The sequence below is a fragment of the Hypomesus transpacificus genome, chromosome 12 (genome assembly GCF_021917145.1).
Source record: "Hypomesus transpacificus isolate Combined female chromosome 12, fHypTra1, whole genome shotgun sequence".
Taxonomy (NCBI): Eukaryota; Metazoa; Chordata; class Actinopteri; order Osmeriformes; family Osmeridae; genus Hypomesus; species Hypomesus transpacificus.
The window spans coordinates 1,328,207-1,355,247 of record NC_061071.1 but is presented as its reverse complement, the minus strand read 5'-3'; the positions used below and the strand labels follow the sequence as shown (position 1 = coordinate 1,355,247).

General features: G+C 48.7%; 3 protein-coding genes across 3 annotated transcripts; 2 read left to right on the top strand and 1 right to left on the bottom strand.

Annotated features, from left to right (window-relative positions):
- Positions 1-579: 579 nt before the first annotated feature.
- On the bottom strand, positions 580-5,473 carry eef1b2 (eukaryotic translation elongation factor 1 beta 2). The gene is made up of 6 exons (XM_047031453.1): positions 5,311-5,473; positions 4,776-4,898; positions 4,468-4,585; positions 4,120-4,183; positions 3,716-3,841; positions 580-764 (listed from the first exon to the last, which is right to left on the bottom strand). Exons 1-6 carry the CDS (start codon positions 5,388-5,390, stop codon positions 610-612), a joined length of 666 nt encoding a protein of 221 aa, XP_046887409.1. The 5' UTR covers positions 5,391-5,473; the 3' UTR covers positions 580-609.
- A 95-nt stretch (positions 5,474-5,568) lies between these two features.
- Positions 5,569-11,623, top strand: nufip1 (nuclear FMR1 interacting protein 1). The gene is made up of 11 exons (XM_047031328.1): positions 5,569-6,320; positions 6,463-6,518; positions 6,602-6,706; positions 6,829-6,891; positions 6,978-7,054; positions 8,357-8,449; positions 8,587-8,756; positions 8,855-8,995; positions 9,324-9,547; positions 9,633-10,626; positions 11,607-11,623. Exons 1-11 carry the CDS (start codon positions 6,080-6,082, stop codon positions 11,621-11,623), a joined length of 2,181 nt encoding a protein of 726 aa, XP_046887284.1. The 5' UTR covers positions 5,569-6,079.
- Positions 11,624-22,493: 10,870 nt separating this feature from the next.
- LOC124474974 (TSC22 domain family protein 1-like) lies at positions 22,494-26,657 on the top strand. Its single transcript, XM_047031457.1, has 3 exons — positions 22,494-23,550; positions 24,333-24,384; positions 26,295-26,657. Exons 1-3 carry the CDS (start codon positions 23,429-23,431, stop codon positions 26,526-26,528), a joined length of 408 nt encoding a protein of 135 aa, XP_046887413.1. The 5' UTR covers positions 22,494-23,428; the 3' UTR covers positions 26,529-26,657.
- Positions 26,658-27,041: the final 384 nt, after the last annotated feature.

Here is a 27,041-nt window from a genome sequence, read left to right as displayed (position 1 = left end):
GTAAGACGTGTCGGGGTGAATTACGTAGCTAGAATATGATTCGGCAAGTTAAGAGTGGCAAACATCTTTTAGTGTTAAACATGGAACTGCATGGCTGGCTGACTAGCTAGCCTCCACGTTGCCTGCCAAGGATGAAAATGGTTTGTTGAATGATGGTTGGGCGCCACTGACTTCCTGTTTTGTATCTAAAGCATTTCCTGTAGTTTAAAGTTAGGTACGCGTGCATGCCCCAGCTGAAATCACCTTTTGTTGAAGTTATCCCACGCGGGTCTCATCGGCATCCGTATTTTTGCCGTGCTCTTCCCATGTATTGACGTCACAGGTGGAGCATGGCGGGGACACGCCCACTTACCGGCGTCAACGTCCAACCGCTGCACACAAGTTCAGCTTAAACCATCTAGCCATAGCGCCAACCATCCAGTAGCCTTTGCGACACACGATGCCAGCTATACATTTACACGCTTAAACGTATCAAATAAATGTAATATCCCAAGTCCACATTGCCTGCTGTCCCTGGCACAGACAGTCAGAGTGAGTGACGCCTAGAACTGATTTACAAAAAAACAACTTGACAATCAATGAATCAATGTGAAGTGCTTTATTGCATGTCTAAATCTTGTTGAAGGCGGCCACGTCCATGGACTGCACGTAGTCCTCGAAGGCAGTGATGAGCTCCTCCAGGCTGTCGGTGCCCACCTTGTCATCCTCCACCACGCAGGAGATCTGTAACTTCTTGATCCCGTAGCCCACTGGCACCAGCTTGGCTGCAGGGGGACATGGCACGTTGGTCACCATAGTAACAGATCTCAGGAGGTACAACATTAACAGGGGGACATGGCACGTTAAGTCACCATAGTAACAGATCTCAGGAGGTACAACATTAACCGCAGAAAGATTTCTGTCCTCCTTAACTGCTTCTTTAAAGGGGTCATTGATTGCAAAACCGATTATACCTTGACATTGTTGAATAACGACAGTTCGGTGGGTAAAATGGACATACAGTGAACCTCAAAGTCCATTGACACCCCTTTCCCATCTAAATCTCACAATTTGAAACTGCAGCTGTAGAACGATCGGTTTTGAAAAAGCTGCATTTGTGACGTCACAAATATAGCATCACCTTTGTCACACCCCAACATTTATATACAGGCCAGCCCTCTGGTGTTCTGGCCCAGGATCTTAGACACTAGTTTAGCTGTGCGCTGCTCTGTGTACTTCCACATGAACAACAAAGGAGGAAGTTTGAAAGTATATTGAAAATGGACCATCGTAAATGCAGTGTTCCAGGCTGTACTGGGAATGCTGACACTTCATAATCTTCCAAAGGAACCAGACACTCGAGGGGCATGGCTGTATGGAAGCAAATCGTGACCAAAATTCAAATGAAAATGCATTTCCAGAAATGCATTTTCATTTTAAGAATGTGGCTGCATTATTTGACTCAAATCAAATTAGTATTCAATCATCCTATTTGCATTTTCATCTTTAAGACTGCTCATTCTTTCCCTTAATTAAAATGAAAACGAAAAGACATTTGAAATTTAATTTTCAAAATATGCCCCAGCAAATAGATACCAAAATTCAATTTGAAATGTAAAATTTTAAAATGAAAATGCAAATGCATTTTCATTTTAAGAACGTGGCTGCAAAATCGTGACCACAATTCAAATGCATTTCCAGAAATGCATTTTCATTTTCAAGAACGTGGCTGCAAAATCGTGACCACAATTCAAATTCAAATGCATTTCCAGAAATGCATTTTCATTTTAAGAACGTGGCTGCAAAATCGTGACCAGTATTCAAATTCAAATGTATTTCCAGAAATGCATTTTCATTTTAAGAATGTGGCTGCATTATTTGACTCATAAATCAAATTAGTACTGATTAGTACTGAGCGGACATTGCATTTTCATTTTCATGTTCTGCCCGCAAAGAACTGCCCATAATTCGAAAACGAAAATGCATTCTGAGCGGCGCAGTTGAGTGACGTCAGTAGCCGCTCTTCTTCAGCTCCCTGCTGACCGAGCTACCCATCTTGTTCGGTAGGGGGCGGTGTGCACATACGCATTGCATTACATGGCAAATGTGCCGGGAAATTGATTGAATTGCCGGGTCTTTAGAGGACGCATCACAGATCATGGCGCTCCCTCAAATTGTGCAGACACTGATAGAATTAGCTGAGCTGGTAGAAACTAATAATATATCTGAGTCTGATGCCCGTGACCGAGTAGAACAAGTCACAGAGAGCTTGGCTGCATACTCTGCCGTCACAGACGTACACATTAATGAGGTTGCCATAGTAAACCTCTCTTCAGTCCTGGAACGGCTGGATGCTGTGGAGCCTCAAATGGGACGGGGACGACCAACCATCCACATCCCGTTCGAGTCCATCGAGAACTATTTATTAAATGGTCTACTTTTTCCTGTGAAAGCAAGCTGTTTCACCTTTGGCCTGGTTCAGACAAAATCTGAATTTCCGCAATCTGAATTTGAATTTCCGCAATCTGAATTTCAAGAATCTGAATTCCTGCAATCTGAATTTTAGACTGTTTTATTTTTGGATCAAAATAATTCAGTTATATTAAATTTGGCATACAAATAATTCAGATATTATATATTCAACAGCAATATATTTCAGTTTTATGAAATTCGACACACAAATATTTCATATTCAAATTCAGATACTTTTGTCAGCTTTCTGGAAATGCATTTTCATTTTCAAATTTTACATTTCAAATTGAATTTTGGTATCTATTTGCTGGGGCATATTTTGAAAATTAAATTTCAAATGTCTTTTTTGTTTTCATTTTAAATAAGGGAAAGAATGAGCAGTCTTAAAGAAGAAAATGAAAATGCAAATAGGATGATTGAATACTAATTTGATTTATGAGTCAAATAATGCAGCCACATTCTTAAAATGAAAATACATTTCTGGAAATGCATTTTCATTTGAATTTTGGTCACGATTTGCTTCCATATGGCTGAAGTTTTTCTATGAGAAGATCCCTGCTAAGTTCGACACATTCATTTGCTCGAACCATTTCACCAAACTGTTTTGAATGAAAACTTGGACAATTTAAAGAAGGATTTGCTAAGCCGCTGTTGCTGAAAAGAGGTGCTGTTCCGACCGTATGCTCATCACAAACGCAAGCTGTATGTATGATTTTGTCGCTAACAGTTAGCCTATTAGCAATGCTAACGTCTCCTGTATCTAGCATAGGTAGAATGCTAAACACGTTTCAAAACACCTTACTTAGCAAATTACTCTAGACTAGCTGTAGGTGGCATTATAAGGGAAGCTTCCGAAAAAATGGTCAGAAAACGAATAGCAGTCTAGCCTATTGCTAATGCTTGTCTAGCTCTATTTGAAAGAACTGGAGAAAGGCAGGTGTTAGATACAGGATATGTTGGCATTACTAATAACTTACCGACAAAATCATACTACAGCTTGCGGGAAAAACCACTTAATGAGCATACCATAAAATAAGAAAACCAAATGTTTTTCCCGGGACATTTTCAAAGGAAGCACCAGGGGGCATTAAACAGCACCGGGGCCATTTTCATCCTAACCAATGTTACATACCCTATGTTACATACCCTATTCAGAGACCCTAAATAACAGTGTGAAATATCCAAAAAACCCAGTCAATGACCCCTTTAAAATAAATATACTGAAGTTTAATCAATTCAACTGTTACATGAAGCGGTTACTTACACTGCCCCCAGAGCAAGCCGTCCAACTGGATGCTGCGAACACATTCCTCCAGCTTGGCCATGTCTGTCTCATCGTCCCAGGGCTTCACATCCAACAGAATCGACGACTTTGCAATGAGAATCGGCTCTGTGAATACAAGACCCAGTGGTTACCTCCTGGCGGGGGCAGACACCAAACCAGAGGCTCTTGGAACATCTGGGAGCCATCAGGTCAAAGTGGTGTCCATCACATATCAGACGAAAGATGGTGAGTTGATCATCATAGGCTTGCCAACTAATACACTTCAGTATGACAGAGGAAGCCCTCTTGGTAGGGGGGGGGGGGGCAGGTCTGTGTGTGAACTGGTGTTGGGGGGGTAGGTCTGTGTTTGAGCTTGTGGATGATCCAGATATGGAGAAGCGTACTCTTGGACTTTTTGGCGTTGTAGGCTGCCACGCGCTCCTCCTTCAACCTGATAGCCTCCTCGTCCTAAAGGAGAAGGTCAAAGGTTAGGAGTGGCCCTCAAGCCAGCAGCAAGCAGATGATACATCAAGACGGAGGGTTGGATCAGCTGGAGGCACAGGTAGATGAGTACTAGAAACCGAATACTGCCATTAGAAGTCATTGCTTCTGTCTAAGATAAATAGGGCTGATCTAGTTGTGGTACCAACTCATACCTGCCCTGCCTGTGGCTACGAGTCCCTGATCCCAGCCCTAAAAGCTGCAGAGCACCTAGCCCCCATAGTACCCCCCCCCCCCCCCCTCAATCTTACCTCCTCCTCATCGGAGCCAAACAGGTCGAGGTCGTCGTCATCCTTAGCGTCTGCGGCGGTCTGGTCCTCGACCCCCGAGGGGCCATACTGGGCCAAGGGCTTCTTCACCCCGGGGAGGCTGGGGGGCAGAGGGTCGTGAGACACATCTCACACTACCCACACGCTACTGCACACTCACTGGTCATGGTCAATCAGGCATTTTAAATTGTGCATCAAATTTATCAGGCGAAAGATGGTGTTAAAGATCATCATATAACCAGACCTTCAGGAACCACAGATAATAACTGTCACATCAACACGAGACGCACCTGGTCTTCTCCCGCTGGTAGGACTTAATGTGGTTGTACCAGCGCAGCGCGTGGCACAGCTCTGTGGAGGGGGGAGACGAGATGGCGTCAAACACGGCCACGTCCGCTTGAGACGGCACGTACCTGCACACACAGGTGACCAGGACAAGACAGGGTTTAAAACTCCCCATAGCTGAGCCTAACACCCAGCACACGTACACATTCATATAATATACATTCCTCATATTACTAACATCGGATATCAGTTTCAACTGTGATTTTACTTGTGCTCCTAATGCCAAAAGCAGAACTCGCCAAAGCTTGCTAACCCTAACCCAAGAAAACGTAAATGTTCCTGCTTCCCTAAAAGCTGCCTCAAATATCACTCAAGACTGATCCAATAAACGTTGGCTAACTAAGTAGTAGCTTCCACAGTAACCCTGCTTCAGCTGCAGCTAGCTAGGCCGTACCCGCCTCATTCTTGACGACGTCACAAGCCATGGCAGGCACAGAGGCCGAGAACGCGAGTAAAAATGTAGTAAAGGTTAATACCAACCCCTCAATGTAGCTCTTGTCTGACAAAAACGCATTCAGGACCTTAAGGCCTGCAGGTGATTTCAAATCTCCGAAGCCCATTGTTGTTCAAACTGTGTATAGCCCTCGTGCACAAGACTAGACGGTGTTCCAAGAAGAGCGAAGGAACGAGATGGGGCACGAGGAGCGCTTTATACCCGCGTGAGTGACTCCTCCTCCGGGGCCTTGTCTTGAAGTATCCTGACAAGATTCGCTTCTTTAAACGTATCATATTTTTTTTACATTATAGAGATACATTAATATTTTTACTGACAGTGTGCATAGTGAGTCGCCTTTGTTGTATGTACCAATTTATAGGTACGTCAAACCCTAAAAAAGACTTGGAAGTGTTGTTCTTTTAAATATTATGAAAGTGGAATATATCGAATTCTGGCAACCCGTGTACGGCACCTTTGCCCGGATTATAACTTCCGGGTCGTTTTGGTAAATGGTTTTGGGTTGTGACTAATCATCTCTAATTGCCCTTAATATGTTTGTGTTCTTAGTCTCAACACAATTATTCCAAATGAAATTACTCGCTCTTTCATATTTATCGTTTTGTCGTTCAACATTTCAACATCAGAAAAATAACTAAATTGACCTCACGGAAATGACGACACAGTGAACGTGCACATGTAAACTGGAGGTGCATTACATACATGTGCTGGCAGCAACACGCAATTTAGAGTCTAGTTGGACGCAAAGGAGGGGACAATTCACATGCGAGACCAAAACATCTCTACGTTTGCACCATGAGCGGTCAGAGTTATTATCCCCCTCCGGACTTTGGCTGTCCCGTTCCCGATTCGGCGGTGATAAGACCAGCAACATTCCAGTGCCAACAGCCACCCTGGAGCAACTTTCACCCCGGTATGTGGAACTGGTTCGAGCAACCGTGCACCCCGTGGGGCTACAACGGTCAAGGATCCCGGGGCGGCGGCGGGGGCGGCGGACCCCCCGGTGGAGAACATTACGGGTTCAGTCATTCACGCGGTAAGTTGACTGTGGTCCTGAAAGTGTTCGGCTCTTCTGCTGGGTGGGGAAGATACTTCACTCAAGTCACAAGGAGCATCATTGGCATTTTGAACTCCTCCAATCTGTTTCCAACACTGGTATTTTACCGCTACGTTCACAGGGCAGGGGTTCAAACGTGGTGCAAGATATGGTCCGCACCACGTCCACGTTAACAAGGTAGTAGTACACACACACCCACCCTGACCCACCTGCAGAGGGAGATTGAGGCACATGTATGAGATAACGTCTCCTTGTTGCAGCAGATGAAAAGAAAAGAACCAGAGTTTTCCCACTTCTGTGACACGTGTGACAAAGGGTTTAAAAATCAAGAAAAGTATGATGAACATATTGCTCAACATGTCAAGGTAACTAGTCCTGCTATAACTTCTAGTTTCCAGCAGTCATATTCAACACACATCCAGGAGGGACAGTGCCTTCATGAACATGATAATACGATGAAGACTGATTATAATGCATTTTCTCATAGTGTTCGGTTGAAGACTGCAGTTTTACTGCTCATGAGAAGTTGGTGAACATTCACTGGATCAATGTAGGTGGATCCACCAAGCTACAGCTGATCACATTTATTTTGAGATATTATTCCTAATTAACAGTGTGTCCTGTCCCTTTTATTAGAACCACGCCCCAGGAGCCAAAAGAATCAAGTTGGATACCCCAGAAGAAATAGTAAAATGGAGAGAAGAGAGGCGCAGGTATGTGATGGATGTTTTACTGTGTTGTAGCAGCTTCACCCAGATGACCTGATGGTGTTAACTGACTCATTCAGCTTCATCCAGATGACCTGATGGTGTTAACTGCCTCATGCAGCTTCACCCAGATGACCTGATGGTGTTTACTGTCTCATGCAGCTTCACCCAGATGACCTGATGGTGTTTACTGCCTCATGCAGCTTCACCCAGATGACCTGATGGTGTTTACTGCCTCATGCAGCTTCACCCAGATGACCTGATGGTGTTTACTGCCTCATGCAGCTTCACCCAGATGACCTGATGGTGTTTACTGCCTCATGCAGCTTCACCCAGATGACCTGATGGTGTTTACTGCCTTATGCAGCTTCACCTAGATGACCTGATGGTGTTTACTGCCTCATGCAGCTTCACCCAGATGACCTGATGGTGTTTACTGCCTCATGCAGCTTCACCCAGATGACCTGATGGTGTTTACTGCCTCATGCAGCTTCACCCAGATGACCTGATGGTATTTACTGTCTCATGCAGCTTCACCCAGATGACCTGATGGTGTTAACTGTCTCATGGCTCTGGCCCTTGGCGTTATTTGGCCAGTCACTTAATATAATATAATACTTTATTTATATAGCACATTTCATACAAGAATTGCAGCTCAAGGTGCTGGTGACCTCTAATAGGCCTGCATTTGATGATCGCAGTGTTCTAGCTGGTGTGTAGTTTATAAGGGAGTTAGCAATGTAGCTAGGCCCTTGTCCGTGTAGAGCTTTGTATGTGAGGAAAAGGACCTTAAAGTCAATTCTGAAGGTAACAGGGAGCCAGTGTAAAGTAGCTAGGATTGAACTAATGTGTTCTCTCCTTTTAGTTTTGGTTAAATCTAGCTGCAGAATTTTGAAAGAGCTGTAGTCTTTCAGTGGTTTTCTTGGGAAGACCAGTGAAAAGTACGTTACAGTAGTTCAGCCGGCTGGATATCAAAGCATGAATTAACTTCTCTGCATCATATTGGTTTTTGAATGGTCGTACCTTTGCTATATTCCTCAGGTGAAAGAAAGCTGTTTTGGTCACTTTATTAATGTGAGAGTTGAAATTCAAAGTCCAGAGATTCAGAGTCCAGGATTACACCGAACAGATTACGGATTACACTTGCCAAATAAAACCACTAGGTGGTGCTGTGTCGCTGCTGTATACCTACTAGATACTAACCCATACTAACACATACATACTAACCCATACTATACACTACAACTTTGTGATGTATGTTTGCGACACGATTACTAGTTGAAAGACTCTAATATTCAACAACTGCAGGAAATACCCAACTCTGCAGAACGTGGAGAAGAAGAGGAGAGTGATGGAGACCAGGCAGGAGAGAGGAGAGGTTCTGGAAACGGCACAGTTTGGGTATGTGTCTTGCTCTAGGCTTAAATTTAAATTTATTTGCATGTCTTTACTTTGCAGCCGCTTTTATCCAAAACATCATTCAAACAGCGTGCAGTTCTAGGAATGTTGAGTTAGAAACTGTTCCGTTGTGTTTCCAGAAGGATGAGGAGAAGAAGAGGCAGGGGGAGGGGGCCCAGAAGAGGCTTCCAGCAGGGCGGGGGGGGCAGACCCCTGGCCCCAGGAGGGGGAGGGGCAGAGCGAGCACCCCCCCTCACACAAACCTCCCAGGAGGGAGATCCTCTGGGGGCTCTGGCCAGCAGTGACCCAGGTGAGCTATGCTCGGCCCTCGTTCTGTTTTCCTGCCTGTACAGTCACTGCTCTCCTTCATAAAGGCAGGACCAGGGTGTGATACTGTTGTCCTTTCAGACTCGGACATAGAGGAGTCAGCGGACAATGCTAAGGGGGCAGGAATCACTGTGGTGCCCAAACAGATGACCTCGGGGCTGGGGGCGCTAATGGCTAACTACGGCTCTATGACAGAGAGTGACAGCGACCAGGAGCCGGACTGTGAGTTTACACACACAATCACCCCTCGGCACAGCGTCAAGGTAAAAATCATGGCCACTATTAGTGCTGGGTGCTCTTGGTGCTCTTAAGGACTAACCACAGTTTACACTAGCTTTTAGATGGCAGTTGTATGTTTACCCAACATGGTGGCCCATGTCATTGGTGTGGGCCTAACCCTGACCCCTGTAGCTCCACAAACACAGACCCGCCCTGTGAACCCTCCTGTCTTTCTTATGTCGTCACAGCGCTTGAGTGCTCTTACGTTTTGACGGTTAGGAGAACGCATTTAAGCAGATTTCTGTTTTTTATACATGTCTCTGCTTGTCAGTGCTCCCAATCCAGAGAGCCAGCCTGCTCCTGTCGGAGAACCAGGTGCTTTTGAAGTCAGTCAGCCCTCAGAACCCAACACAGTCTCTGGGAAGGAGACCATACCCTGAGAGCATGAAGCCCAGGCCTGTTCCCCCCCTACCTCCCTGCAGTGGAAGGAGAGGGGGCCGGAGGGGGCAGCAACACACAGCACTGCCCCGGCGCCGTGCCACTTTACTGGAGATGGTAATATGGGTTAACAGGAGTGGGAAGCATTCACTTAGATTTATTTTAGTATCTGAAAAATTCTCGTCTGTTCTCAACCCTGCAGCTGCTGGCTCCAGACATCCGCCATGAGAGGAACGTTCTCCTGCAGTGTGTACGCTACATCGTGCGGAACAACTTATTTGGTCTGGAGGTTAAAACTCTGAACAGACAGGAGTCAGAGAAGAGGGCAGTGAGCGCTACAGAGGACAGGGCAGTGAGCGCTACAGAGGACAGGGCAGTGAGCGCTACAGAGGAGAGGGCAGTGAGCGCTACAGAGGACAGGGCAGTGAGCTCTACAGAGGAGAGGGCAGTGAGCTCTACAGAGGACAGGGCAGTGAGCGCTACAGAGGACAGGGCAGTGAGCGCTACAGAGGAGAGGGCAGTGAGCTCTACAGAGGAGAGGGCAGTGAGCGCTACAGAGGAGAGGGCAGTGAGCTCTACAGAGGAGAGGGCAGTGAGCTCTACAGAGGAGAGGGCAGTGAGCTCTACAGAGGACAGGGCAGTGAGCGCTACAGAGGAGAGGGCAGTGAGCGCTACAGAGGAGAGGGCAGTGAGCGCTACTGGAGAAGACCTTAGGATCCTAAAGGAGAGAGAGAGTCAAGCTGGTAACAGTCACATGAGGTCAGCAGAGCTAGCTAGCGACCAGCCACCAGTTCACTGCCTCAGATGGCAGGTTGACAGTCTGAGTGTTTCCAGTCTGAGTGTTTCCAGTCTGAGTGTTTCCAAGGTGTTCTCTGAGCAGAGGCCCAGTCAGACATCAGGCGCTGATGTCATGGAGACGGTAGTTGAGCGAGGCATGCCACACAAGGAACACCTCCACACTCTGCCCCTGGAAGAGAAGCCTAACCCTGGGATTAGACCTCCTATAGACCCAGACCAACCCTATAGACCTTCTACAGACCAGCCTTATAGACCTCCTACAGTCCCAGATCAGCCCTATAGACCTCCTACAGACCCAGACCAGCCCTATAGACCTTCTACAGTCCCAGACCAGCCCTATAGACCTCCTACAGTCCCAGACCAGCCCTATAGACCTCCTACAGTCCCAGACCAGCCCTATAGACCTTCTACAGACCCAGACCAGCCCTATAGACCTCCTACAGTCCCAGACCAGCCCTATAGACCTACTACAGACCAGCCCTATAGACCTTCTACAGACCCAGACCAGCCCTATAGACCTCCTACAGTCCCAGACCAGCCCTATAGACCTCCTACAGACCAGCCCTATAGACCTCCTACAGACCCAGACCAGCCCTATAGACCTCCTACAGTCCCAGACCAGCCCTATAGACCTCCTACAGACCAGCCCTATAGACCTCCTACAGACCCAGACCAGCCCTATAGACCTCCTACAGTCCCAGACCAGCCCTATAGACCTCCTACAGACCAGCCCTATAGACCTTCTACAGACCCAGACCAGCCCTATAGACCTCCTACAGTCCCAGACCAGCCCTATAGACCTCCTACAGACCAGCCCTATAGACCTCCTACAGACCCAGACCAGCCCTATAGACCTCCTACAGTCCCAGACCAGCCCTATAGACCTCCTACAGACCAGCCCTATAGACCTCCTACAGTCCCAGACCAGCCCTATAGACCTCCTACAGACCAGCCTTATAGACCTCCTACAGACCAGCCCTATAGACCTCCTACAGACCAGCCCTATAGACCTCCTACAGACCAGCCCTATAGACCTCCTACAGTCCCAGACCAGCCCTATAGACCTCCTACAGACCAGCCCTATAGACCTCCTACAGTCCCAGACCAGCCCTATAGACCTACTACAGACCAGCCCTATAGACCTCCTACAGACCCAGACCAACCCTATAAACCTCCTACAGACCAGCCCTATAGACCTACATACCAGCCCTATAGACCTCCTACAGTCCCAGACCAGCCCTATAGACCTCCTACAGACCAGCCCTATATACCTCCTACAAACCAGCCCTATAGACCTACAGACCAGCCCTATAGACCTCCTACAGTCCCAGACCAGCCCTATAGACCTCCTACAGACTTGGGGAGTGTTTCTCCCCAGGCAGCAGGACTGTGTGAGCCTGTTGAAGATGCTCTGCCTGGCGTGGTGGTGGTAGAGGGAGGGGCTGCTCACTGCGGGCGTGGAGAGCTACATCATCTGGGTCTGACCTCTAGTAGCCCCCTCAAGCCCAAAGTGTCGATCTACGATGATGAAATATGGGAGATCACAGATAGAAATACTGAAGACCCCTATGGAAATATCTAAGTATAAATGAAGAATGAGGAAGAGATCCCCAAAAGGACCCCAAAAGGGTTAAGGTTAGAAGAGATCCATTTCCTTTGCATTATGTTGTCTTTTTGATAGAGATGATCAAACATTATGTCATTTCAGTCATGTATTATACAATGATTTTTTTTTCGTATTTAAAATAAAGGACAGGCCTAATATTGGACCATTTTGAAGTGTTCATTCTGAGGTGTGGAAGCACAGGTTGTTTACAGATGCAGAGTTTACTCAGTGTTAACTCAGCTTTTATGTTGCCCAACCTTTGGAGTCATTCCACAGAAGACCACTCCATACCCTGGGTCTGTCTTCCTTCAGGTGTGACAGCATTTTTATGATAGGTGGGGATGCTTGCTTGCTCAAAGTCTTTTGCCTTTGCTTGCTTTGACTCCTCCCCCTGCTGCCTGAGTTAAACAAGTCCTTCATGCCTGGCTGAGTGATCACGGCCCTCCTCACTCCTAACACTCCACAGCGTGAGTTGTTGCCTGAAGGTGGGGAGAAGAAACAGGCTGAAGGTGGGGAGGAACAGCCATGGGGGAGGTCAGGGTCATGATGAAAGATTCACCTTTGATGCATTTTCTGTTTATATAATGAACCATACAAACTAGTTTAATCCAGTCCGTTATAGCCATTACAACATTAAGCAAACATACATGTTTTAAGCTTTATAAAAAGATTTCTATTTAAAAATAATTGCACAAATTTAGCCTCAATCTAATCAATCTGAGGTTCACCTCAAGGTTCCCATTTTGTGATGTAACACTTGGCACGATGAAGATTAATGACAGAGCTAGTGATGCATTGTATTAAAATATTTTACAAAACAATTTATAAATACACTCTTGCATAAGAAATGTTATCTTTGATAGTAGGCGACATTTTGTCGTCTTAATGTGGGGGAAAACGAGGTACGTTTAAGGGTAAGGGGTCTGAGGACATGCGCAGTAGGCGTGTTTGCATTCGCTCAGTCACCTCCCACCTCAGTGACAGCCCGAGGCAGCTAGGCTAACCCGCCGCTGGGTTACCGGAGCGGTAAAGAGGCCAATGCTGGGGATGAGACAGCAATTGTAGAAAGAGAAAGGTGAATAACTCAACGCATTTACATCTGAGAAAAGAAGAATATCGTCAACCAACATCACGTTTTCTTCCTGGGAATGTGTCATTAAGTTGATCTTTTCGTCGTCAAACCACGTTTGACCAATGAGATTTGTGGAAGATGAGACTCAACGCCTCGCAGCGATGGGGTTGAGGAGGTCTTGCGGCAGGAGCTGAACTTGAAGCTCCATTATCAACGTCTCGTTATTTTTGCGTGACATATTTGTTACAGTTTTAAAATTGTATTAGTTAGAAATTACAAGTCTGATAGTCATTGAAGTGTACAGAAAAGGCGTCTGTATCCGCATTTACCCAGCTAGCTAGCACCGTCAGCTGGCTAGCCAGCAGTGGGACAGCTAACCTTGGTTAGCAGGTGGGCTAGCTAACGTAGTCTGCTTTCACAACAGTCCCGTACTTTTAGTACTGAACTGTTGGCCCTTCTTTTGCTCTGGTCGGACCAAATCACCAGGACTATTCAGGAGATCCGTCCGGAGGTAGGAAAATGTCGCACCCTACAGCTTTCCACCACAGACGGGGCAGTAGCAGTACATCTGCGTCATCTGTTGCATCGAGCGGCAGTTACGTTAACCCCACGGAAGACCATCAAACTACGCCGCAGCCTCTAAACCAGCCCTGCTCCTCTTCCCCCGGGCCCCACCAGCACCCCCACAGCGCGAGCACTGCCCCTCAGTCTCAGTCCGTTGTGAAGAAGAAGAGCGGCTTCCAGATTACAAGCGTCACCCCGGCCCAGATCTCCGTGAGCACCAACAACAGCGTAGCGGACGACACGGAAAGCTATGACGACATGGACGAGTCGCACACGGAGGATCTCTCCTCCTCGGACATGCTTGACGTGTCTGTGTCCCGGGCCACAGACACTGGCCTCCCAGAGAGAAGCTCTTCAGACGAGACTCTAAACAGCCTCCAAGGGGTGGAAACCCCTGGACTGGTGTCCCCCAACGAGCCCCTGCACCCCCACTCCCTCCCCGCTGTGTCTCAGCAGCAGCAGTTGGTGAACGGGGCTGCCCACCCGCTCCAGCTCCCCCCTTGCTTGCAGAGTGTGGAGGCTGCAGCTCCTCTCTCAGCGCCCGGCCAGGCCAGAGGAGCGGCTGCTGCAGCTCCTCTGCCCCCTGCCCCCTTTGTAGAGACAGAGCCACCCCGCAGCACGAGCCTGGCGCAGGCTAACGCTACTGCTGTCAGCAACACTCTTCTCTCTTCAGGCCCCATGGCCCTGGACAGCACTGTGCAGGGGCCCTCCACTGGAGGAGGAGCTGGGGGCCTGTCTGGAGCCGGGGGCCTGTCTGGAGCCGGGGGCCTGTCTGGAGCCGGGGGCCTGTCTGGAGCTGGGGGCCTGTCTGGAGCCGGGGGCCTGTCTGGAGCCGGGGGCCTGTCTGGAGCTGGGGGCCTGTCTGGAGTGGGAGGCCTGTCTGGAGTGGGAGGCCTGGCTGGGGGCCCAGCTGGGGTCACCACTACCACTCAGTCACAGTCTACCCCTGGCTCTCGTTTCCGAGTGGTGAAGCTGGACTCCAACTCTGAGCCCTACCGCAAGGGGAGGTGGATGTGTACGGAGTACTATGAGAAGGAGGTTCCCCCTGCAGCCGCTGATGCCAGCCCCAGGCCTGGGGAGGCCCCGCCCCCCGAGGGAGAGGCAGGAGGAGCAGCCCCTGCACCCCAAACCCTGCAGTCTTATCAGCAGCACACGCAAGACTTCACCAGCCCACAAGCCATCCAGAACCTCCCTGCTCTGGTCCAGAACCTCCCTGCTCTGGTCCAGAACCTCCCTGCTCTGGTCCAGAACCTCCCTGCTCTGGTCCAAAACCTCCCTGCTCTGGTCCAGAGCCCCCCCCTGACTCGTACAGGCCCTCACCATCCTGGCACTAACCTGGTCCAGCCAGGACAGTCCAGCCTGGCCTCCTCTCTCCCCTCAACCCCCCAGGTCATGACCCTGGCCCCTTCTGGCATGGTCCAGCACCTGGCCTATGCTGTGGATGCCCAGCCCGGCCGTGGGGGCTATCCTGCCCAGCTTTCTACAGGGCAGCTGGCCATGGCCGGGGGCAGGCAGCCAGACTTCATCCAGCCCACCGCCCCCTTCCAGGCCCAGGCCCAGGCCCCTCTGGCCCCCGCCCCCACAGGAGCTTCCCTGCTGGGGCTCGGTGGTGCCAGTCAGCCCTTTCAGGGTCAGGGCCCTTCCTCCCAGACTGTCTTTGCTCCAGCCCAGCCCTCCTCCAGCCCCCGGGCTCCTTCCCACACATACCTGCCTCTGACCACCCTGCAGGCTGACCTCCAGCCTCTCCTGACCCACGGCATGGCCCTCAGCCAGGCCCACGGCGGGGCTGCTCACCTGGGCAGCATGCCCTCCCTGACGGCCTCTCAGCTCCAGGACGCCCAGAGGCTGCTGTTCCAGCACCAGGGCCTTGCAGGGCTGCCCAGGCTAGGGGCCACGGGCGGTGGGGAGCCTGGCACAGAGGCCAGAGCTGCTGGGGGAGCAGGCAGGGGGGAGGCGGGCGCAGAGGCCAGGGCTGCTGGGGGCCTGGGCCACATGGGAGACACTGACGCAGCGCTGAGGAGTCAGCATGCAGACGAGGAGGACAGGTGAGGATGAACTGGGGATGGGAGTGTGAGGGAGGGATGAGTGTGTGTTTACATGCCAGTGTGAGGGAGGGGTGGCTTGTCTAGACTTTGTGAGACGAGTCCCCCCCCCCCCAACACTCACAATAAGAGGAACAGATGATTTCCCCCAGTTAGATGTGTGTATCATGTGGAACAGGTACAGGTACAATGCGTGCGTGTTAGTGTGTGGCACGCTTCTCTCCCCCAGAGCCAGTAGCAGGTTCAGGTTGCAGCTGTCTCCGTGAGTGTGTGTGAGAGAGTTTGTGTGTTTCTCCCACTATGCTGTGTTGATATGACAGCGCTCAGTCCTGGTCAGGCTGAGACACTGACACTAACCCAGAGCAGGCGTGTAGAGCAGGCGTGTAGAGCAGGCGTGTAGAGCAGGAGTGTAGAGCAGGCGTGTAGAGCAGGCGTGTAGAGCAGGCGTGTAGAGCAGGCGTGTAGAGCAGGCGTGTAGAGCAGGCGTGTAGAGCAGGCGTGTAGAGCAGCTGTCAGCCTCCAGATCCTCTCACACTTTCACCACTTTGGCTTCCCTCTTGTTTTGGGTAGCTGGTAACAGTGTGGGTTTGGGTGTTGGTGTGTGCATATTAGCTCATGTCTAATCATGTCTGATCACACCTGCATCTAGCTGGCTTTCGCCATCTTTGGTCGGCTACAACGCTACAAACCACCTCAGAATGTGTCGGGAACTGAGTGCTGGTCCATGCGGACCAGAATGAAGGTTTAAGTTCAGGCTACAGCAGGTCAGTTTGTTCAATTCAGTAAGCCTAATTTCCCGTAGCCTGACTGGTTTGTTTATATATATTTAGTCATTTAGCAGACGCTCTTATCCATATATGATTTTTTTTAATTTATTGCCTTGTTCATATTTGCCTGGTTAAGCACAATGGCCACAGTGTTGGCTGGTATAGAGACCAGTCCCTTTCCGTATACACTCCTAACCCTAACCCTATACACCCCTAACCCTATACACTCCTAACCCTAACCCGTATACACTCCTAACCCTAATCCGTATACACTTCTCGCACAGTAAAACTGAGATGTCAATCACTGTTCTCAGTACATCCACCCTGTTACTGGGTGGAATTACAGCTCCCATTCTGAGCGGGCTGGGTGGAGGGGTGTTGGGGGCAGATGAGAACTTTCATGAACGCCAAATGTTTTCCTAAATCCAATTCAGAAAAAATACCTTCTTAAATTCTTAACTGCGTTCGAGAATGAGGCCCAATATCCTTTAAGTATTTTTCCAAGGTCATTGGCCTTCCAGAGGCTGTGTCCCCGTGTGTGTGTCCCCGTGTGTGTGTCCCCGTGTGTTTGGTTTTGTGTGTAGCTGCCTGTGTTGTACCTGGGAATTTGTGCTCCTCATGCCTTCTGGACCAATACTGGTCACATGGCGTATGCCAATAATGAACAGGGATTGGCAGGATCAAGAATAGTGCTTCTTGCTTCTGGCTACAAAAGGTTTGTGTGGACTTAATGTTTAGCATTTGCAATTTAGCTAAGAGGAGCTTTACGTCTCCATGGTGCAAGTATATGGACATAGTTTCAAACAAACTAGTTTCAGGGTATCGTTTAGTGTGGATTCACTCTCCTGGTGCAGCCGGCTGCAGTTTAGTGTGGATTTACTCTCCTGGTGCAGCCGGCTGCAGTTTAGTGTGGATTCACTCTCCTGGTGCAGCCGGCTGCAGTTTAGTGTGGATTCACTCTCCTGGTGCAGCCGGCTGCAGTTTGTCCTTCCAGCAGCTAGGTGTCAGTGTTGTCACACAAACTAACCTCGACTCTAACCCCCTAACCTCTGTCTAGGGTGCTCACCAGGGACGCCCTCTCTCTCACCCTCTCCCTCCCTCAGCCTCACCCTCCCTCCTTCATCCTCTCCCTCCCTCAGCCTCACCCTCCCTCCTTCACCCTCCCTCCTTCACCCTCTCCCTCCCTCAGCCTCACCCTCTCCCTCCTTCACCCTCTCCCTCCCTCAGCCTCACCCTCTCCCTCCCTCCCTCAGCCTCACCCTCTCCCTCCCTCAGCCTCACAGAACCTCAGTTGCACACCCTAACCCTCTCATCATCTCATCTCTCTAACCCTGAACCAATACCGAAAGCAGGTCAGTCTACTGGTACAGTCAAGGTTGTCTGCCCTAACCCTTTAACCATGAGAGGCTGGTGAGTTGAAGAGTTAGAAAGGTGCTTTGTTGTTGTTAGGGTGCTTTGTTGTGCGTTGGATGTTTTGAAACTGGACTCTACTCATTGTTGGATGCCACCTGCTGGCTCTCTCACTGTGATTGGCTGGGAGCAGGGGTCTGTATCCTGGCTCTCTCACTGTGATTGGCTGGGAGCAGGGGTCTGTATCCTGGCTCTCTCACTGTGATTGGCTGGGAGCAGGGGTCTGTATCCTGGCTCTCTCACTGTGATTGGCTGGGAGCAGGGGTCTGTATCCTGGCTCCCACTGACAGTAACACACAGACACACACACACACACACTCATACACACACACACACACACACACAGTATGGGACATTGACAGATCGATGGCAGGCGGGCGAGTTTCTGAAAGGGTTGTAGATTTTAGGCTTCTCATACTGTCATGTGATCTGCTGATCTGTTTTTTTTGCTGTCATTCAAAACCTTGCTGCACTGGTCCACCAACTGTGTGTGTGTATGTGAGAGAGAGAGTGTGTGTGTGTGAGAGTGTGTCTGTGTGAGTCAGTAGTGTTGTATCTCAGAAGGTCTTCATGCTGTATTCTGCTGTATGTGGAGGTTACAAAAGGCTTTGTGTTTGAGCCAGAGTTCAAGTCAAGTCTCTTGCCATCTGATCTGTCCCGAACACTGTATTGTTAAATCTTAGGAATTAAAAGCATGTCCTGCCAGTTGTAGGATAACGTTATGGGGTTTACTGCAATCTGAAGAAACACAAATTAACAACTGTTTCAATTTCATAACTGTATTTTTCAACATTTTGGTATCTGTCTATCATTTATCTTGGTGCCACACACCTTGCATGTAGCTGTTTGCTTACTGCCACTGTTTACCTTGCATGTAGCTGTTTGCTTACTGCCACTGTTTACCTTGCATGTAGCTGTTTGCTTACTGCCACTGTTTACCTGCCATTGTTATTGAAAGAAAAACTACTGACAGGCCCCACTCCGGGAGGCCTGGTGTCGCCATCTTCAATGCATGTTGTGATATGTGAGTGTGCGCACATGATGACATAGCGCATGCAGTAGCACATGATGACATAGCGCATGCAGTAGCACATGATGACATAGAGCATGCAGTAGCACATGATGACATAGAGCATGCAGTAGCACATGATGACATAGAGCATGCAGTAGCACATGATGACATAGAGCATGCAGTAGCACATGATGACATAGAGCATGCAGTAGCACATGATGACATAGCGCATGCAGTAGCACATGATGACATAGCGCATGCAGTACCACATGATGACATAGCGCATGCAGTAGCACATGATGACATAGCGCATGCAGTAGCACATGATGACATAGCGCATGCAGTACCACATGATGGCATAGAGCATGCAGTAGCACATGATGACATAGAGCATGCAGTAGCACATGATGACATAGAGCATGCAGTAGCACATGATGACATAGAGCATGCAGTAGCACATGATGACATAGAGCATGCAGTAGCACATGATGACATAGAGCATGCAGTAGCACATGATGACATAGCGCATGCAGTAGCACATGATGACATAGAGCATGCAGTAGCACATGATGACATAGAGCATGCAGTAGCACATGATGACATAGCGCATGCAGTAGCACATGATGACATAGAGCATGCAGTAGCACATGATGACATAGAGCATGCAGTAGCACATGATGACATAGCGCATGCAGTAGCACATGATGACATAGAGCATGCAGTAGCACATGATGACATAGAGCATGCAGTAGCACATGATGACATAGAGCATGCAGTAGCACATGATGACATAGAGCATGCAGTAGCACATGATGGTATAGAGCATGCAGTAGCACATGATGACATAGAGCATGCAGTAGCACATGATGACATAGAGCATGCAGTAGCACATGATGACATAGAGCATGCAGTAGCACATGATGACATAGAGCATGCAGTAGCACATGTAGGCAAAGGGCAGGGGACATGCAGCTCGTCATACGTTCAGTATCGTATAATAGATATAACGCCAATAAAAGAAAACAGAAATACATTAATACATTTACATTTAAATGCATTTTTGATTTAGCATGAAGATTCAGTAAGCCTAATTTCCCGTAGCCTGACTGGTTTGTTTATAAATGATTCAGAGTCTGAAGACTTAAGTGCGACTGGAGTCCGAGTGTCAGTCTCCATCTCTGGTGTGAGATAGAGGCAATGAGACTGTAGTGCAGTGTTTGGCACCCCCCCATACACACACATGCATTTCAATGATCAGTGTGATGTCATTTAAAAATCCATACTGAAATTAAAATGCATTCTTTAAAAAGTATCTCTCCCTCTGTTTCTTTCTCTCCCCTCTCTCTCTCTCTCTTTCTCTGCCACTTGCTCAGTTTTTCTTTCTCTGTGTGTTTCTGTCTCCCTCCTCTCTCTCTGTTTCTCTGTCTCTCTCTGTTTCTCTCTCTGTTTCTCTCCCTCTCTCTGTTTCTCCTTCTCTCTGTTTTTCTCTCTGTTTCTCTGTCTCTATCTCTCTGTGTTTCTCTCTCTCTCTGTTTCACTCTTTCTCTGTTTCTCTCTCTCTCTCTCTGTTTCTCTCACTCTCTGTTTTTCTCTGTCCATCAAGGAGGCATCCCTTGCTCCTCCACGTGCCCCACTGCTTGCTTGTGCAGCACACCTATACAGACTGTATCTGTATCGATGTTTCCTACGTTGGCGTAGTTCCTGTCAGAGCTTCATGTATTTTTCCCCTGAGCGACGTCATGCTTGTTATCTAACCTGACTGGGGCGGGGCCACGGAGGGCGGGGCTGGAGGGTGAGGCGGCCATCTTGTGTCCGTGTGTTTGTTTACCAAGATGGTTCAGATGGAGGCAGATGTAGGAGGGCACCGTGGCAACGCCAAGCCCAGCTCCTCCCTGGAGACATAGCTGAGCTACATCAGACACAATCATGTCTCGACATATAAAACTATTTAATAATTTTTACCTTACTTTATTGAGGAATCTTTAAAAAATAACATTGTTAAACTTGTTTATTCCTTCTGATGCTCCTCCATCATACACATTGTCCTTCTTTGGTCTGTAGGATTATCTCAGTGTCCATACAGTCTGGTTAGGTAATATCTGGGTCACAATGTACAGGCCATGTAGAGCACATGCGTGCACACACAGCAAAGCTCAACCAAGGATGCAGTAAGGCATCGAATCATGGGCTGTCTTTGCCATCCCCTCTCAACGGCTTCTTACCATTGGCTCAGAAGGAATGGCGTCAGTTGGCTGAGACGAGGAGTCAGGTAGATCTCCTGCTGAGGTGTTTGTCCCTGAGGGTGGCAGCGACCATCAGCGGAGGGGAAACTGATCGGAGGTCACATGCACAACTCTCCCAGCTTGTGATTGGTGGAAGTGGAAAGGGCGAGCGAACAGTAATCTGCTCAGAACATCTCGTTCCTTTGTCTCGTCAGTTGGACATTATGTTCCCTAACACGCGCCCACAAACCCCCCCCCCAGACCAACCCCCCCCATGACATTGTTGTTATTATGTTTGTACGGTGGTGAAAGTGCGCCCAATACTGAGGTACAAGTGAGCTAACATGCTCTCTGAGTGTGTGTGTGTGTGTGTGTTGATACAAAGCGACAGGATATTTACCAGTCTACGGGCTGGTCCAACACGCCTCCATGCTGGGTCGCCACAAAGGGGTTAACGAACCTTAAACCCAAACTGAGGGCTGAAAACAAGTGAACTCCAGATAACCACACCTCTTGTACATCCCATAATGCCAAGGCAACTGTGAGAACCAGGAAGGGGCGGAGCCAGGGCTGGTGGGCGCATGCTGGGTGTGTGGTCGGATGCGGCTTATCCTATTGGACGAAACCCCTAATCTCCCCTGACGGTTTACATAACGATTGAGAGTCACGTGGCCCTTGGAAGCGGTGACATCACTGATGACATCACTAGTAACCCTCCAGTCTCCAGTGCTAGGAGCTTGTATGATGTATACATGTGATATAGGGGTGAATGGGAGGACACGCAGAGCAAGAGAGCTCGGACACCAGCATCCAGATGTCCTCTATTGTTCCTGCTGCCTGATGTGAGCCGTTTTGGGAGAAGCAGAGCAGGGGGTCAGAGGTCGCGGGAGGTGAGGGTGAAGGGTCTGGAGAGAGGGGCTGGGTGAGGGAGTCTGGAGGGACCCACTGCGGGTGTGGATGCTGATGAGGGCGCTGGGGCCGGAAGGATCACAGAGACAGAACCGGATGGGCCTCCAGCTGCTCCTCTGGGACCTGGAGAAGCATCTGAAGAGGTAACGAGGCTGCAGGGAGGCTGGGGGCAGTAAGGAGGAAGGAGGGAGGCTGGGGGCAGTAGGGAGGAAGGAGGGAGGCTGGGGTGTGGTAGGGAGGAAGGAGGGAGGCTGGGGGCAGTAAGGAGGAAGGAGGGAGGCTGGGGTGTGGTAGGGAGGAAGGAGGGAGGCTGGGGGCAGTAGGGAGGAAGGAGGGAGGCTGGGGTGTGGTAGGGAGGAAGGAGGGAGGCTGGGGTGTGGTAGGGAGGAAGGAGGGAGGCTGGGGTGTGGTAGGGAGGAAGGAGGGAGGCTGGGGGCAGTAGGGAGGAAGGAGGGAGGCTGGAGTGTGGTAGGGAGGAAGGAGGGAGGCTGGGGGCAGTAGGGAGGAAGGAGGGAGGCTGGGGGCAGTAGGGAGGAAGGAGGGAGGCTGGGGGCAGTAGGGAGGAAGGAGGGAGGCTGGGGTGTGGTAGGGAGGAAGGAGGGAGGCTGGGGTGTGGTAGGGAGGAAGGAGGGAGGCTGGGGTGTGGTAGGGGGCTGTAGTGAGGTAAAGGGTTAAATCTTGTGGAAAGACTAAAGAATACTGTACTGTAGGTAGCTGGAGCACAGGGAGCCTGCAGGTTAAGTGTGACAACAGAGTTGCTACTTTGTGGTTCCAGCATGTGTCAGATGTCAGTAGGTGGACAGGCACCTCAGATTGATATTAATATGGTAATAATAATAATATCATATTTAAATATAGTTGTTTTTCTTCAGCACAGTCACATAAGTTTTAGAGAGTTTAGGCAGTCTGTGGTAGTTTAGATGTTTGTGTGTATTATGTTATCAGCATGTGTCAAAATGTCCGGGTTTTTCAGTAGAGGACACATGCTTTGTGTCGATTACAACTTACACATGTCTTTGTAGACGACAGGTGGAAGCCCCGTCAGGTGGAAGCCGTGTCAAACCCAAGAGACCGCAACAATCCGACCCCCCAGCCGTACACTCCCATCATACAATAAAAGCTCGTCAATAAGCCATAATAATCATTTCAACTGCTTCTCGCGTCCTAAAACAATAGAGTAGCAAATGCATTTACATTATTGTAAAACAAACTAACTTTGCTTTCGTTAAATATCAGACGTGTTTGTGTGGCTTTATTCCATAATGGGTTTGGTGCTTGTGCTGGCTGCTGATTGAGTTGACGGACAACAATACTACCAGGTGGGGGCGTGTCTGCATAGATGATTGAAATTTAACAGTTCTCCGCCAATCCCGTGTCGAGCAGCGTTGTGTTCGTGAATAAATTATGCGACTCGGGATGTCAGCTGCAGCCTCGAGACAGAAGCGGTCTCGCTCGGTTTGCCATTGTGCTGCACGTGAAGCAGACTGACCCGGCAGCGAGCCAGCTTCGCCCGGAGATCAGATCTCCGGCCTGTTTATAATTTTATATCGTTGGATTTTTGTACGTTCTTATTTTGGTGTTCATGGATGTATTAGCATGAATTCCCATTGTTACACAGTGGCGATGGACCTTGGCGTTTGTCAACTGAGGAATTTTTCTATATCGTTTTTGTCTTCTGTGCTTGGAAAAGAGAATTCTTCTGTGAAAGTTGACAATAGGTAAATAATTCCCTTAGTAATGTTATTGTAAACTCATGCATGGCAAATTCATAGAAGGGAAAAACGGCAAGATGATCGATGTGTAGCGAATTAATGGGGAATGATTGTGGAGTGGGTTGCCTTACATTGCAGTGCATTGATTAGATTTTCTATTAAATACATTAGGCCATAGAACGGATTTGTAATTATATTATCGGTGTCGTGCATATGTGCACCTAAGGTTCGTTTAGGTGCTATCCTGGGGCTGTGGCTCGGGCGGTTATGTGCACTTTATATAATCTGTCCGAGACGATGTTATAAAAGACGTGTTGTTTATCTTGAGGGTTCTGTTTTAAACACTTACATCCAGAAAATTCAAGATTTGGGACTGAACTCTTTATTGTATTTATGACCGTGTGGCTTTGAGAAAATGCTGAAAATTAAACATGACAGGAATTAGTTTATGATGCTCCTTTTCTGTTCTACCATTCCCAAAATCTGTCTAAAAATCACGAGATAAAAAAAATCACAGTTTAAAGTAGGCTACAGTTTGGGGCCATCAAAACATTGAGAGACCAATGCACCTTTTTCTTTAATAAAAAATACGTTTAGAAGGACCATTTTGAGTGAGGAACAGAAGGGTATAATTTTCAGTGGCCTCTTACATTTTACCGTTCTATTACTAACTCAAAATTGTCCTTCTCAACTTTTTTTTATTATTAAAGAAAAAGGTGGAGTGGTCTCAATGTTTTCCAGAGCTGTAGCCTACATGTTGGTGAATCCTACGTTTTTCTGTCTTTCAGCTCATCGGGCGCGAGTGTGGTGGCCATAGACAACAAAATTGAACAAGCAATGGTAAGTTGGTTATTTCAAAGTTATTATATAAGACCAATAAGGCATTCATTACGTGAAATGTAAATTAATGCGCTGTTTTGAGCTTCCCTTTTGGCCTGAGCAGGAAGGTTAATGTAGCCTAACTGCAGTCAAGTGGGATACCAGCCTGTAACAAAGGATACATTAGATACGTATTTGGACACTAAAAGCTATGTATTTATTTTCAACAATTTAGTTAGTGTTTGCGTGTTAGATCGTTTAACTTCTTTGAACAAATACAGTACAAGTGACATTCGATTGAATTGAGATCGAAGAGTCTGCAGACTCTCATTCATGTATGATTACTGAGCCGCAGACTGAATGAATGGAGAAGTTAAAATCCGTGTTAAACGGGATTTGGGATTTGTGTAGATGTAACCTACACACGAGTTTGTCATTGCTGCTGTTAATATGTGATTACTCAGGGGTTATAAATGGCAGTATTCTGTTGTGCTGCGGACACGTGCAACTATGATCAAACCGAGATGAGAGCTGGGCAGCAGGCCTAATTAAAGACGCAGTCGATAGTCTACTTGGTACTTTTATGTCACTGATGACTTTGTCCGGCTGTAAAGGCCTGTTTGCATCAAGCGCGGGCCAACGATGCTTAACACGCGATGGTGTCTCCCGCGTGTTGCTATGCAAGCGGCTCCGTTATATATAACCTGCCTGTCGGTTGGCTCCGCCCTCGCGATGCAGAACATTTTGTTCCTGTGCTTTTCGCACCCGCGGGGTGGTTCTCGCGCCATGGAGGATGCACAGATTACACATAAATTGCATTAGCAGACTGGCAGTACCTCATACAATAGACTGCTGACTTCATCACGGGGATGACAGACTAAAGACCCTTTGATCTCCACATGATTATTTAAAAGATAATGGGAATTATAATCAGTCTGGTTTTCATGTTTAGGTCAGAATTCAGTCTGGTTATTTATCAAGTGTGTTGAGCTTGTTTTAGTTTGTTCTCTGACATTTGTTGCACTTGTCTGTAGATGGGAAGTGTCCTAGTCTGTAGTGTCCTGGTTTCCTGGTCTGTAGAGGGGTAGTGTCCTGGTCGGTAGTGTCCTGGTTTCCTGGTCTGTAGAGGTGTAGTGTCCTGGTCGGTAGTGTCCTGGTTTCCTGGTCTGTAGAAGGGTAGTGTCCTGGTTTCCTGGTCTGTAGAGGTGTAGTGTCCTGGTCTGTAGTGTCCTGGTCTGTAGAGGGGCAGTGTCCTGGTCTGTAGAGGGGAAGTGTCCTGGTCTGTAGTGTCCTGGTCTGTAGAGGTGTAGTGTCCTGGTCTGTAGAGTGTCCTGGTCTGTAGAGGGGCAGTGTCCTGGTCTGTAGAGTGTCCTGGTCTGTAGAGGTGTAGTGTCCTGGTCTGTAGTGTCCTGGTCTGTAGTGGGGCAGTGTCCTGGTCTGTAGAGGGGAAGTGTCCTGGTCTGTAGTGTCCTGGTCTGTAGAGGGGTAGTGTCCTGGTCTGTAGAGGGGCAGTGTCCTGGTCTGTAGAGGGGTAGTGTCCTGGTCTGTAGAGGGGTAGTGTCCTGGTCTGTAGAGGGGTAGTGTCCTGGTCTGTAGTGTCCTGGTCTGTAGAGGGGTAGTGTCCTGGTCTGTAGAGGGGTAGTGTCCTGGTCTGTAGAGGGGCAGTGTCCTGGTCTGTAGAGGGGCAGTGTCCTGGAGAATGGACTGGGTACAGTGCTGTGATGAGACATTTGGCTGTAGATCAAGAGGTCCCTTGGTTTGATGCCCTCTCTGTACCAGTGGATAAAAGCTTCTTCTAAATGAACACATTATTATTGACATGATTTCCTGAAGGCACCGCGGCTGGTACCAGGGAGGCCACAGTGTTTTTGCCCTGGAGCTGTTCTGGGGAGCTGATGTTGTGTTGTCTGACCCTCCTCCTCCGTCCACAGGACTTGGTGAAGAGCCACCTGATGTATGCGGTGCGGGAGGAGGTGGAGGTGCTGAAGGAGCAGATCAAGGAGCTGGTGGAGAGGAACACCCAGCTGGAGCAGGAGAACAGCCTGCTGAAGACGCTGGCCAGTCCTGAGCAGATGGCCCAGTTCCAGGCCCAGGTGGACCCTGACTCCCCCACAGACAGCACACAGGCCCTCGCTCCCTCCCAGACCTCCAGCACCTCTGCATAGCACCCCGCCTCCGCTGCCCCCCTCCCTGGAGGGCAGGGTTCACCTGGCTGGGGGGTACAGGTGGAAGAGGGAAGAGGAGATGCAAAGTTTTACTATACTGTGAACTGACCCACGCCGAGCATCATGATCTGAATAAACCACAGTTGGGGAAGAGCTACAAATGAAAAACAATACATTTTTTTATTTTGCACTGGTGTTTAACTGTGGTGCTCTGAGGGTTAGCCTTCTTCAGACAATCGTCGTCTCAGTAAAGAGGGTTTGGTGCAGGTGAATGGAAATGTCCCGGACAGCCGAAGGGCTCGCTGCAACAGCCGGGACACACCGCGCCTCTGCATTCCCCCTGACAGACTACCCCCCAGTGACTGTGCCGCCCCCTCCTCCTCATAGACACTTTTATTTTCTACTTTTTAATGTTGATTATTTGTTTCCAATTTTAGCTGTGAGAAAATCAAGCCCAAGCACTTTTGTCAGATGAGAGGAATACCTGTAACTCTAGGGACCATTTGAGGTAAT